At 47.5% G+C, this 13,848-nt stretch overlaps 1 protein-coding gene and 1 long non-coding RNA gene across 2 annotated transcripts in view; one reads left to right on the top strand and one right to left on the bottom strand.

Annotated features, from left to right (window-relative positions):
- The window catches only part of LOC311427923, a 235,641-nt gene that overhangs the window by 28,416 nt on the left and 193,377 nt on the right, over window positions 1–13,848 (top strand). The window lies entirely within an intron of this gene.
- LOC311427965 (olfactory receptor 14C36-like) lies at window positions 4,383–5,318 on the bottom strand (the record flags this gene model as incomplete). The annotated part of the gene is made up of 1 exon (XM_084539541.1): window positions 4,383–5,318. One exon carries the CDS (start codon window positions 5,316–5,318, stop codon window positions 4,383–4,385), a length of 936 nt encoding a protein of 311 aa, XP_084395667.1.

Here is a 13,848-nt window from a genome sequence, read left to right as displayed (position 1 = left end):
GGTTTTCATGTGCTGAGCCATGCTGCAGCTACAGGGACAAAGACCACTGCTGGCATTGGAGGTGTCAGACCTCCAGACTCTGATTTTCCTCCTGATGCAGGTCTGCAAATAAGTCACCCTGGATGAATAGCAATAGGTGAATGATGCTCCAAACTGAAATGCAACAAAATTCAGCGTTTTAAATGAAAAAGAAAAAAAAAATATTTGATGCTTTTTGAAAACTTCATCCTTAACTACATCATGCAAGCTCTGCAATTAGCTGCACAAGGCGTGAAGGCTTGAAGACAACTATGGAAGAGATGTTAGGACTTTCTGCACTTTAATGAGTTCCATGGTGTATTTCGGTGTTCAGTCTATGAAGCTCAGGTACTGAGAAGAGAGTGATGTAACTGTTTGAGCAAGTAAAGTCAGAAGGACGAGTTGAAGTGACTTGGAGTATTAATGGGCCCCACTGAGGGCTATTACTAAGAAAGCCTCCCCAGGGCCTTGTTAGGGCAGATATTTGAAGGCCACGGTTACAGACAGGCAAAGCTCTATGCTGAGAAAAGTCTTGGTTGGTTTTGGTGATGCCGAAGGGCCAAGGGTTGGCCCCAGCCACTGGAACAGGAGATCCTGCATCCCCAAGTCTTTCTCAAGGCTCTTGCTGGAATCTGTGGGATGTGGTGGGCAGGGTGATGCCAAGGGAAGAATAGTGGTATGTCACCTCTGAGCTGATGTACAGGGTTGCAAGCAATTAATGAGGCCTCATTGCAATGAGTATAACATCTCTCCTCATAAGCTGCAGCAAAGGAGACAAATATCTCAGGGTTGTTAGCACCTTCCCTTTTTACCAGCACCCTCTGCCTTCTCCTCTGCAGGTTTTCCAATGCTGTCCCACACATTGCCCTATTGCCTTGAAGTCTGCAGACACCACTGTTCACCACTTTGCTCTCATCCCTTGCTTTAACCCATGTCTCGTCAACCCTCACCAGCTGTTCCTTGAAACACAAAGCCATGGTCTGATCAGAGGGTGACCTCTGGCACTACAGCACAACCCCTTGAAGGACATTTCTTCCTCCTTGTGGCCAGTTCCAACCTTCCAGGGTGTGATAAATTAGTGGGGGTTTGTTCATTGTCTTTGAGGAATTTGGAGAATCTGCTGGGGAGAAAAGGTTGTAAAATTTAAGTGCCTTGATAAGGGAGGAAGCAGGAGGGGGTGTTGGGTGAACATCCTTGAGTTAAACCAGACTTTGTGAAATTTCTTACCACAAGACATCCTTTTTGCCGCTTTACTACCCCCACCTGAACACGAAGCAGAGGAATAACGACCCCCCCTCTCAACAATAGATTGCGCAGCCTCAGCCAGTTCAACAAGTCCTGATAAGCCGGAATTCAACTACTATAAAACAGCAACACTGGAAAGGGAAGTTGCGTGCTGTTGCGGAGCGGAGACTCCCCAGCCACCCAGCGCTGTTTTGCTTGTGTCTGCTTACTTGATTAATAAAATAATTTCAATAGACCAGTAAATTGTGTGGTTTAATTTATAACACAGGGCACACTTTGTGGCAAGTTTTTCTCTCCTGCTCTTTCCTGCTACCACAGATAGCTCCATCAGGTTGGAAACCCCTCCTGAAGTAGGCATCCCAACCCAGCAGGCTCCTTGCGGCCTCTCAGCCAACCAGACACAAGTCACCTCAGCAGCAGCTTCCAAGCCAGGGGCCTGCTGCTGGCCTTGCAGCTTCTTGGCTAGACACAGCCAAGCCTTGTGCCTGCTGCTGCCCACTCATGGACTCAAGCAGAAGGGACAGGACAACCCAACTGGGGGCCTTCTTTCTGTCTGGGTCCTCCTGGGCATGGAGGCAGAGGGGATCCCCCAGTCAGCATGCCAAGCAGGTGCCTTCTGCTGGCCTAGCAGGGCCACTGCCAGCTGTCAGCCCAAAAGTGCAGCTCCCAGGGAGAAGTCAAGGGTGACCTGCCACCTCCAGACACAAGTGACCTCACAGTCCCTTTGTGTGACACGTTCCTGCTGCTGCCCTATCAAGGGCAGAGACAGAAGTGACGTCAAAGTCACATTCCTCCTGCTGCTGGGGCAGGAGATCCTGAGGCAGAGCTGACTACTTTCTAGTTCCCACTGGACTGGGGCTCACCTTTCTGGGTTAGAGAGTAAACAAATGTTTAATGGGAAGGTTTGGTGTTCTTCTTTGTGTAGGGTATGGGCAGGCTCTGTGGTTTGGTTCATTTTTATGTCTGCCTAGAAGCCAAGGTTTAAATAGAGCATTTTATTACTAATGTTAAGGGAAGGGATTAGGGTGAGCAAGAGAGAAAAGGTAAGGGAAAGGGGTTATGGGGTGAGCTTTGCTTCAAGGGATACCTTGTGTTCAAGCTTTAGAGAAATGGATTCCTGTCAGAGTGTTGGAGGAACATTTAGGTTTAGGGATTAAAACTACTGGTTAAAATAGTGTTAGGGCCATATATGACTGTACAAGTCAGTGTTACCACATGATCTACATTACATGATGCCTCTTCCCTCTATGAAATCATTATTTTCTGCTGCCCATGCTCCTCTTACCACCCCCAAAGATCAAAACTCTCATGTCCAGGTGTTGTGGTTTAATCCAACCACAGCTAAACACCACACAGTCATTCACTCATCCTCCCCCCTCCCTCTCTGGGATGGGGGAGAGAAACGGGAAAGTGAAGCCTGTGAATTGAGATAAGGACAGTTTATTAAGACAGGAAAATAATAATAACAATTACAATAATAACAATAATGGTGATAATAGTACTACTACTAATAGTGTGTACAAACAAGTGATGCACAATGCAATTGCTCACCACCCACTGACCGATGCCCAGCCTAACCCCGAGCAGTCCAGCCCTCCTCCCCATGGCTACCCACCCCTATAGATTGTTTAGTATGACGTCAGAAGGTATGGAATACCCCTTTGGCTAGTTCGGGTCAGCTGTCCTGGGTCTGTCCCCTCCCAGCTCCCACTGCACCCCCAGCCTGCCCGTTGGCAAGACAGAGTGAGAAGCTGAAACATCCTTGGCTTGGTGTAAGCACTGCTCTGCAACAATTAAACATCAGCGTCTTACCAGCACTCTTCTCATCCTAAGCCAAAACATAGCACCCTACCAGCTACTAGAAAGAAAATTACCTCTGTCCTAACTGAAACCAGGATATCTATCCACCCTTTATTCCATACCATTTATTTCATGCTCAGGTTCCATTCCTTACAAGACCACATCGTGCTGCTGACCATGGCCATGGCTCCAGGGAAGCAGCAGCTCCGATCCGAAGGCAGCAGAGAGGCAGAGCCCAGCGGGCAGTGAGGGGCAGCCCCAAAGGGCCACCAGGGCTGCTCCTGCATGTGTCAGCTGGGCTCTTGGCCATGAGCCCCTCCTGCATGCTGGAGCTGCTCCACCAGCTCCAGAGAAGATGGGAAGAGACGGATACTGAGATCAGTGAATTTCTGATGGCTTCTTTATTGTCTTTATTTACACTGGAAAACTAGTCCTATGGGTAGATTAGATGATTTGGTCAAAGTAAATAAATTAATTATCAGGCAGGATGCTAAGAATAGCATTACTGAAATAATGATAAAAGTAAACTGACGTGAATCACAGTAATTTCACATAATTATGACTATATATTATAAACTCATTATTGATGTTTAAGAAGCATGTATAGGAGCAGTCTCCTCACTCCATACTTTAAGTTCTTGTTTCTCATGCTGTAGATGAGAAGGTTCAGTGCTGGAGGTACCACTGAGTACAGAAATGCCAGCACCAGGTCCAGCGATGGGGAGGAGTTGGAGGGGGGCTTCAGGTAGGAAACCATGACAGGCCTGAGGGAGGCGAACACCATGGCCAGGTGAGGGAGGCACGTGGAAAAGGCTTTGTGCCAGAGCTCTGATATAGAGACAACAGGACTGTCACCTAGATCCACAAGGTCTAATCCAAATACACTGCTCCTACCTGTGCCAGCTGGGCTCTTGGCCCTGAGCCACTCCCGGATGCTGGAGCTGCTCCCCCAGCTCCAGAGGAGATGGGAAGAGAAGGATACTGAGACCAATGAATTTCCACTGAGTTCTTTCTTGTCGTTAACTACCAAGGAAGCCTGCTTCTGTATATGCATTAGACCATGTGGTCAAACCTAACACAAGATGTAACATACAGAATGCTAAGAATGAGATTATTAAAAACAAAATGAAATATTGTTCAAATTTTTAGAGAGAAAAATAATTTAAAAAATGTTGTGTCATTTTTCCAAATACCCTTTTATTTATTTTAGTATTATTATGAATGATAATGTCATGATAACACTAGTAACAATAAAAATGATATGATATAGTATGAATCAAAATATTTGCACAGTATTAAGAATACATCTTCTGAACACATCATGGATGCTTAAGAAGCATGTATGGAAACAGTTTCCTCACTGCATTCTTGAGCTCCTGGTTCCTCATGCTGTAGATGAGGGGGTTCAGGGCTGGAGGCATCACCGAGTACAGAAATGCCACCACCAGGTCCATGGATGGCGAGGAAATGGAGGGGGGCTTCAAGTAGGAAAATATGCCAGTGCTGACAAAGAGGGAGACCACAGCCAGGTGAGGGAGGCACGTGGAAAAGGCCTTGTGCTTGCCCTGCTCAGAGGGCATCCTCAGCACTGCCCTGAAGATCTGCACATAGGACACCATAATGAAAACAAAACAACCAAATGCTAAAAATGCGCTAAAGACCAGAAGACCAGCTTCCCTGAGGTAGGCATCTGAGCAGGAGAGCTTCAGGATCTGGGGGATTTCACAGAAAAACTGGTCCACAGCATTGTCGTGGCAGAGGGGCAGGGAAAATGTGTTGGCCGTGTGCAGGACAGCATTGAGAAAGCCACTGCCCCAGGCAGCTGCTGCCATCTGGGCACAAGCTCTGCTGCCCACGAGGCTCCCGTAGTGCAGGGGCTTGCAGATGGCAACGTAGCGGTCATAGGCCATCACGGTGAGAAGGGAAAACTCTGCTCCAAACAAGAAAGCAATGAAAAAGACCTGTGCAGCACATCCTTGATAGGAGATGGCCCTGGTGTCCCAGAGGGCATTGGCCATGGCTTTGGGCAGAGTGGTGGAGATGCAGCCCGCGTCGAGGAGGGCGAGGTTGAGGAGGAAGAAGTACATGGGGGTGTGCAGGCGGTGGTCGCAGGCTATGGCGCTGAGGATGAGGCCGTTGCCCAGGAGGGCAGCCAGGTAGATGCCCAGGAAGAGCGCGAAGTGCAGGAGCTGCAGCTCGCGTGTATCTGCGAATGCCAGCAGGAGGAACTCAGTGATGGTGCTTCTGTTGGACATCTGCTTTTTTCGGGATGTGGTCCTGAGCAAAGAAGAGGATGAGAGTAATAATGTACAAGAAATGTATCAGAGGGAAACAAATTCAGTTTCTCATTTAAAATCATTGCCTATATTGTGTACTTTCTGGCAGACATTTGGCAGATCCCTTTCTTGCATCCTGATTCATTCTGCCTGAGGCTGTCTCTTGGAACAGGCGGCTCTACTGTGGGTAATGCAGGAGCCAGTCCTGTCCTACAGCAAGAAGTGAAGAGGAACATGGGGAAATGTCAGTTTCTCTTCCCTCCTGATCTCAAAGAGGTTTTCCCCAGTGTTGCTCCCAGTTCACCAAACTGCAAGGCAGAATTGTGGAGGCTTTTTTAAATTTTATTTTAAATTTTTGTATTTTGAGTTTTTTCTTTCAGCTGTCCCACCACTCCTGAGGAATGTTTCCAAGCCACCGATCCTGGCTATTTTTACTGGACTCAAAGGGAATCCTTGTAGATCATTATCAGAGAAAAAGGGACTGTGACTTTAGTGCACAGTGTTCTTTAGGGAGGACAGCCAGTCTGTCCATCAAGTACGGTCTCAGCTGCCCTGTAAGTGTTGCAGGAAAGTTGTACTCACATGTTTGATTGAAAAGAGCAAAGACCCTGCTGAGAGCAGAGGAATCCAGGCTCAAAGTGTCCATCTCCAGATGCCTCACCCTGTCCCCCTACTCCCTTTCCCCCAGGCACACTGAGGACTCATGCCATGGGCATGTGAAACCCCCATCCCCAGCCAGCCTGGGAACAAGACCAGCAGCAGCACGGCCAGCTGGAGAAGCCAGGAGGAATGCCAGCGTGCTGCTGCCAGGGGAGGCAAGGCCAGGGAGGGACAGACGGACACTCAGCAGACCCTCCTGTGCTGCAGCTCTGCCTGCAGATGAGGCAGCTCATCCTCATTGCAAATGATCTGTGCTCACTTCAAGCTTGCAGAGACCTCCCAAAAACAGAGATGTCTCCCAGCACTGGGCATCAGGGGGCTTGCAGCTCATAAAGATCAGCTAGGATAAAACCTGAGAGGACCACAAAATGATGTTGGTGCAGTTTCTGTTCTGAGGTGTGCGTAGGAACTTTATAAACTTAATTGCTGACAAACTGATCTCACACTGCAATTCTCTTGGAGTCTCAGTCTCCACTACAATACCTACAATCCATTACCATGAAACCTGCCTCCCCTCCACTGCAGGAATCTGCAAGCACAGGCTACGAAAAAAGTCTTGCCTTTCAGGTAGCCCCTGCCTTGGTCTTCTTCCTGAAATATCCAGTCATATTTCCCATTCTCTAAAGCCTTTTCTACTCCTTTCTGTAGAAATAGAGACAATGACCCAGGCAGATGCTATCATCCATCAGATGTGCCAGCTGCAGAAGACCCCTCTGGCAACCCCACCTGCAGTGCCCTGCTGCCAGAGCCTCACGGTGTCAAGAGCCTACAGATGTGTCCTGCCACACGCTGCCCTCTGTTGTTGCGCTCCTCAGTGCCTCCAAGCCCTCTCTCCTTCTCTCCTCTCTGCGTGCCAGCTGTGGTCAGAGACCCCAGCCCTGCTGCACTGTGCAGAGGAGCTGCTCCTGGGCACAGCTGTCTCTCTGCAGCGCTTGCCAGGAGCTCTGCTTGGGCCCAGGAGCCCAGCCCAGCTCAGCAGCACAGCACCCGACCATGGCATTGCTTGCTCTGTGCCCTTGGGTTCCCTCAAGGTGTCCCCAAGGCCTCAGGGTTGACAGCTCCCAAAGGCAGCAGGGTCTCTGCTGGGGTGTGGTGGTTGAAGCAGACTGAATTCATCACCAACTGCTTCTCTCTGTAGATGTCAGAGACTGATTTTTTAAAGTGTGATTTGTGCTGTTGGACTGTGGTTATCAAACATGAGTACAAATGTTTCCCTCCCTTAACCTCTATTCTGTTCCCACTGCATGGCAGGACACCTCAGCCATGACAGGCAGGGATCTCTTCACCCCTCTAAATGTGTCCTAACAAGAGAGGGAGGAACTGAATGCTCTAAAAGGTTTTCCAAGAAGGGAATTGGACACTAAGCATTTGTTGAGTTTTCCCAGTAATCCACATGGAAGATCCTCTACCCATACACAAATCTCTTCTTCCCCTGTTACTTGACCAGCATGGTGACTGTGATGTGGAACACCCTCATCACTATGCTGGTGCCTGACACCAAACACCTGCAGATGCCCATGGTCTTCTTCATCTTCCCTGCAGGCCTTGTACAGCTCCAGCACCCTACGCCAGATGCTGGCCAGCTTCCTGGCTGGGGACAGCACCTCCTTTGCTCACAGAGGTGGCAGCACTCTCAGTTGCACCTTCTGCATGACCGCAGTACTTCCTGCTGGGGACCATGTCCTACAGTCAGCCCTGGGCTGTATGCCATCCCTGTTCTCTGCAAGGCTCGGGAAGTGGAAGGTCTGACTCCAGAAGGCAGCTGTACCTGAACCAGGGGAATTTCTCTCATGTACAGGAATTCTTTCTCCTCCTCCCAGATACAGTTCTGTGGCCCCAGTGTCGTGGACACCTTCCGTGGTTTTGCCCCATTGCTGGAGCTGTTCTGCAGTGCCACGGTGATACTCATGGTTTTGCTTTTGTAATCTGTATTTGTATCCAATCTTCCTGTTCCTAATCATGCAGTTTTCATGTGTGTGTGTCCTGTGTTGGCAGACTCAAAGTTTTATCCACCTGCTTTTTTGTCCTCACAAGTGTCATTGTTTTCTATAACACGATCATCTCTCTCCATGTGAAGCGCAGAACAGCGCATAACATAAGCTACTAATACAATCGCCAAGGAAAAAAAAAATCAGTATCTTATGCCCTTCAAACATTTGGTACAGCATTTTGTTTAAAGCAATCATAACATTAATCTTTCCACACAGGAACAGGACATACTCATTGGCATGAATAAATGTTTCTCTAGTAGAGAGAAGAACTTTTGGTCTTCCTCCTCGGAGATTTTAACCAAGCTCTTTCCCAAACCATCATCATCCTCCCAGTCAGTCCTCAAGTTGCTTAGAGGTGGTGTGGGAAGGATGAGACAGGTTCTAGTGGATCTGCAGATGTCATCATAAGACCTCTCTCAAAGACCTTGGAAAGGCCAGATAAAGGAGAGACGTTACTCGGGATTTTGAAAAGCCAGACATGAAAGGCATCTTCTACAAGAAGGGTAAACAGGAGGACAATTAAGCCTAACTAAGGATTAAAATACTATTATTGAATCTACACCTCAGATCAAATCTAAATTAAAAACCTCAAAACTTGTCCTTATCCCAGATCCTGAGCAGACACCTTGAGCAGAACACCAATCCCTCCCTTGATACCGTTGCCATTCCCTTAACCCTGGAGGGTGACCTCTACTTCCTAAACATTAACCTGATCATCTAACCCCCAAAGCCCTCCACCATGCACACAGCACATCTCAGCTTCAACCCCACTCCTATCCCTAACTTCAGCTGCTTGTCCGCTTGGGGTAGGGCAGGGACAGTGAGGTCCTGCAGCAGTCCCATGGCATTGAAAGAGGCATGTGAGGTGACAGGTATGTGATCAGATCAGAGGCCACGAGGTGGAGCTGGCTGGGAATGCTGGGATGAGGTCAGGTGTGCCTCAGGATGTACTGGGCCTGCAGGAGGCAAATGGCTGTGAAGGAGGCTGGGAGGTCACTTCTGTCTCTGGAGTTGATGGACCTGCATGAGGAATGTGGCACAGATAGGGGCCATAAAGGCCAGAAGCACGCACAAGGCATTGAAGATGATGGTGAGGCACCTTCTGTTCTGGTCAGGTGAGAGACCACAGGAAGGCTGATGGCATGGGAGTCATGCTTGAGGCATAGCTAGTGAGACCATAGAATCAGAGAATGGCTCCTGTTGGAAGGGACCTTAGAGGCATCTAGTTCCAAGCCCCGGTCCATGGACGCCATAAGCAGGGATGCCCCCCATGAGATCAGGTAGCCCAGGGCCTCATCTCACATGCTCTTGATCAGTTCCAAGGATGGGGCATCCCTAAGGTCTCTCAGCAACCTGTTCCAGTGCTTCAACAGCCTCTGGGTGAAGAGTTTCCTCCTAATCTCTAGTCTAAATCTCTAGTCTTTTACTTTAAAAACATTTCCCTCTTGTCCTGTCATACGACTGAGCAAAGAGTCACTCTCCATCTTTTCTAGAAGTCTCCTTTGAGTGCTGAAAGGCCACAAAGAGGTCACCCTGGAGCCTTCTCTTCTGCAGAATGATCAGCCACCAAGTATGATGGAGAGAGGCTTGGCAACTACATCAGCCAGTTCCCTCAGGACCCTGGGATGCATGCTATCAGGCCCCATAGACATGTACCTGTTTAGTGTCATCAGGTGGTCTTGGACCTGCTCTTAACTCCCACCAGGTTGGACTTTGCACCCCCAGCCTCCATCTACAGGTTCAGGGAAATGAAAGACTTGGGAAGCCTCACTGGCAGGGAAGATTGAAGAAATGATGTTGTTGAGTCCCTCAGCCTTCTCCATGTCTGTCATTACCAGTGCACCCTTCTCATCCATCAGAGGGCGTACACTCTCCTTGGCCATTCTTTTCTGAGCAGTGTATCTGTAGAATCCCTTCCTATTATTCCTTGCATCCCTTGAGAAGATCAGTTCCATCTGTTCCTTAACTTTCCTTATTCCATATCTGCACATCCAAAACAGAACCGTGCATAAGAAAAAAAAAAATAAAAAAATAAAAGCCATTTGGGAAACAAAACTTGTACGTAGGAAGTGCAGTTTTGTGGCAGTGCAGAACTGATGGGCACATTGTGCAGGATGCTTCTAAGGATCTTTGTGTCCTTTTCTCTTCTAACTACCATGCCAATACTGTCTCAGGAATGGAGGAGCCAACAGAGGTGAGACAGATACTCTGCGATCGTGAATGTCATCAGAAGGCTGATCCCAATAAGATATGGAGAGGTCAAGAGCAGCCTGGACAAGAGAGATGTGATATGTCGGGATGGGAAGAAGAGCTTGGCCAGCAGAAACTTATGATTTCATAGAAGTAAGAGTGTTTATGTAATGTGGATGCTGTGGTAACACTGACTTAAACTAGTCACATATAGCCCTTACCTTACATGAGCCAGTAATTTTAATGCCTAAACCTAAATGCTACTACAATACTCTGAAAGGAATATTTTTTTTTTTTCTCTTGCTAAACCTAATGCCTTCCCTTAACAGTAACATGAAAACTCTCTGTTTAACCCTAGACTCCTTGGCAGACCTAAAAAACCCTAAGCTGTAGAGCTTGTCCATACCTTAACCACAGACACGACACCACAAGCAGAACAACACACACTCCCACTAAAACTTTGCTTAGTCTCTAACCCAGAAAGAGAAAAACAGGTACCTAGGGGGCTAGAGAGAAGTCAGCTTTGCCTCAGGATCTCCTGTCCCAGCAGGAGGAATGTGACTGTGGCAGTGACTGTGAGGTCACTTCTGTCTCTGCACTTGATAGGGCAGCAGCAGGAACGTGTCACGCAAAGGGACTGTGAGGTCACTTGTGTCTGGAGGTGGCAGGTCACCTTTGACTTCTCAGCACTCCTAGTACTCTGTTTTCTATTCTGTACTCTAGCACTCCTAGACCTCTGTATTCAGTAAAAGTGTTCAAGGATGAGAAGAGCATGTATTGAGAGGAAGGCCATGAAAAGCCAACAGGAGAAGGACCATTTTCTCCCCTGCAGGGGACTGACCCTGGGCAAGGCCCAGCTTGGGAAGCAGCCATGTGGGACATTCATCCCCAAAAGATCCTATGCCCCATGAGCACCCAGTGTCCACCGGGTTTGAAGATACTGCAGAGAAGTTCTCAGAAACATTGCCAGGCACTGCAGAGTGATAGGTTCACTGAGAGTGGAGGGGACCTCCAAAGACCATGTAGCCATCCACACTAGCCAAGCATGGACACCTAAACAAGGCAGCCCAGGCCCATTTCCAGATGGGCTTTTGTATCTCCAGTGATGGAAACTCCCGTACTTTTGGGGAAACACGATTCAGTGCATTTTGCACTTTCATTCCCATAGTTGGAAGGGGATGGATTCCCAAAGTGCGGCAAGCTGATGGGTTGTATCCTAGTTATTTGAAGTTTCCTGTTCTTGAGTCTTGAAACCTGAATTTTCCACAGATGTCCCAGGATGGTAAATGGATGCTCAGCTGTCTACTAGGAAGAAAGGAGAGTATCTTGGGTTCCCAATGGCCATTTCAGCTTTAGGTCAATTTCTGAAATTCACTGAAGAAGAGGTGTTGTCTTTGAAGAGATTTTATGTGCTGGACTGGGCTGTAGTTGCAGGGGTAAAGACCACTGCCAGCAGTAGAGGTACCCTTGAACTCCACCTGGCTGCACCTGAATCCCTCAAAAGGCTCCGGTCTCCTGAAAGCCCTTTCTGATAGCTGCAAATCCAGCGAAGTACTTCAAATACAACCGGGTCTCTGGTGGTTTTCCCTGATTGCTTATGGTCAGACAGCAAAGTTCTGTGTCAATACCCAGTAATGTCATTAGTACTTAACTAATAGAGCAACTACTCATCACTTCAAATGATTTAATCCCTTCCATGGAATGTCACACAGTGTAGTTTCTACCATGAAGAAATGTGAATTTTCAGGATGTATTTTCATCGCAGGAGAAGAAATACTGGTGTTCATCTGTTGTTGCATTGTCCTCTCATAGTCTGTCACGATGTGCTCCCTCATCTTCCAGGCACATCCACAAGTTTTGATTAAACAGACAATGCTGAATGTAGCTTTTCCAGCTGCCTATCTGCACCTATGCACTTCCCATGGTTCCGATTTTCCCTCCTCTTACTCTTTGATCATTCACACTACAGTTGCTGCTTTGAGCATGAGGTAGAAGCAGCCCAGCTTGCCCATCTATCAGCAATCTGTATTTTTTTTTTCTTTTAGCAAGAACCTCAACCTTTATCATTGAAATAATACGGTATGGATCAATGCTAACGCTATTGTTCATAATTTCATATCTATCACTATAAAATATTTCTTGTACATTCAATGTTTTGGGAAGGTAAACCTCAGAGGAGGAATAGAAGATGAGGAGGTTTTTTATTATTTTATTTTATTTTATTTTATTTTATTTTATTTTATTTTATTTTGTTTTATTTTATTTATTTTAAATTGTTGCCTGTTTTCAGTTTATTTGGTTGGAAATAGGAAAAACCCTTCTGCACCTGTGTACAGCCACATCTCTTAGCAAAGCAGGTAGAAGCTGCTGCAAAGGGGCCGTAGCATCCAGCTGCAGCCTTGAGTGAAGTCTGGTGTAAGGAAATGAGAAGCAAGCACCAGGTGGCCATTGAGAGAAATGGCAGGGCTGGGGTGGTGAGGAGCAAGGTTGTCCATGCAGTGTCAGACCTCCAGAGTCTCCTTTTCCTCCCCAAGCACATCTCCGAAGGAGACACCCTGGATCAATACCAATTAGAGAGTAGTACCTCAAACTGAAATTCAACTAAATGCATCCTTTAAGATGAGAAGAGATTTTTATTAGGTGCTTTATGCAATCTTCCTCCTTAAATATACCATGAAAACTCTCCAAATAGTTGTACAAGTCTTGAAGTCCTGGACAAAAATACAGAGGAGATGCTAGAAGTTTCTTCATTCTAATGAGGTCCATGCTGTATTTTGGTGCTGAGCCTGTGATGCTCAGGTACTGAGAGGACAATGATGTAACCGCTTGAGCAAGTAAAGTCAGAAGGAAAAGTTGAAGTGACTTGGAGTATTAATGGGCGCCACTGAGGGTTATTACTAAGACAACCTCCCCAGAGACTTGTTAGGGCAGATATTTGGAGGCCATGATTACAGACAGGCAAAGGCACTGTGCAGAGAAAGGTCTTTGTTTGCTTTGATAAAGCAGAAGGGCTGAAGCCTGCCACCAGCTACTGGGAGAGAAAATCCTGCTCCCCCACGTCTGGCTCGGGGCTTTTCCTAGGGATCTGTGGGATGTGGTGGGCAGTGTGATGCCATGAGAAGAACAGCGGTATGACAATTCCGAGCTGATGCACAGGGTTGAAAGAAATCAATGAGGCCCCATCACAATCAATATAGCATATCTCCTCATAAGCTCTAGCCAAGGTGACAAAAACCTTAGGGCTGTTGGGGCCTTCCACTTTTACCAGCACTCTGCCTTCTCCTCTGAAGGCTTTCCTATTTTGTCCCACACTTTCCCCTATTTCCTTGACGTCTGCAGACACCCATCTCTGTTCACCATCTTGCTCTCATCCCTTGCTTTCACCCATGTCTCCTCATCCCTCACCAGCTGTTCCTTGAAACACAAAGCCAGGGTCTGATCAGAGGGTGACCTCTGGCACCACAGCACAACCCTTTGAGAGAAATTTCTTCCTCCTCGTGGCCAATGTGTAACTTCCAATGTATACTCCATGGTCATTTTTCTCTCCTGCTCTTTCCTATTACCAAAGCAGGCTCCATCAGGGTGGAAAGCACTCCTGAAGTAGGCATCCCAACCCAGCAGGCTCCTTGAGGCTTCTCAGCCAACCAGACTCAAATCACCTCAGCAGC

The sequence above is a fragment of the Aythya ferina genome, assembly GCF_964211825.1.
Source record: "Aythya ferina genome assembly, contig: HAP1_SCAFFOLD_29, whole genome shotgun sequence".
Classification (NCBI taxonomy): domain Eukaryota; kingdom Metazoa; phylum Chordata; class Aves; order Anseriformes; family Anatidae; genus Aythya; species Aythya ferina.
The sequence above is the reverse complement of the archived record's forward strand: the minus strand, read 5'-3'. Positions and strand labels throughout refer to the sequence as shown.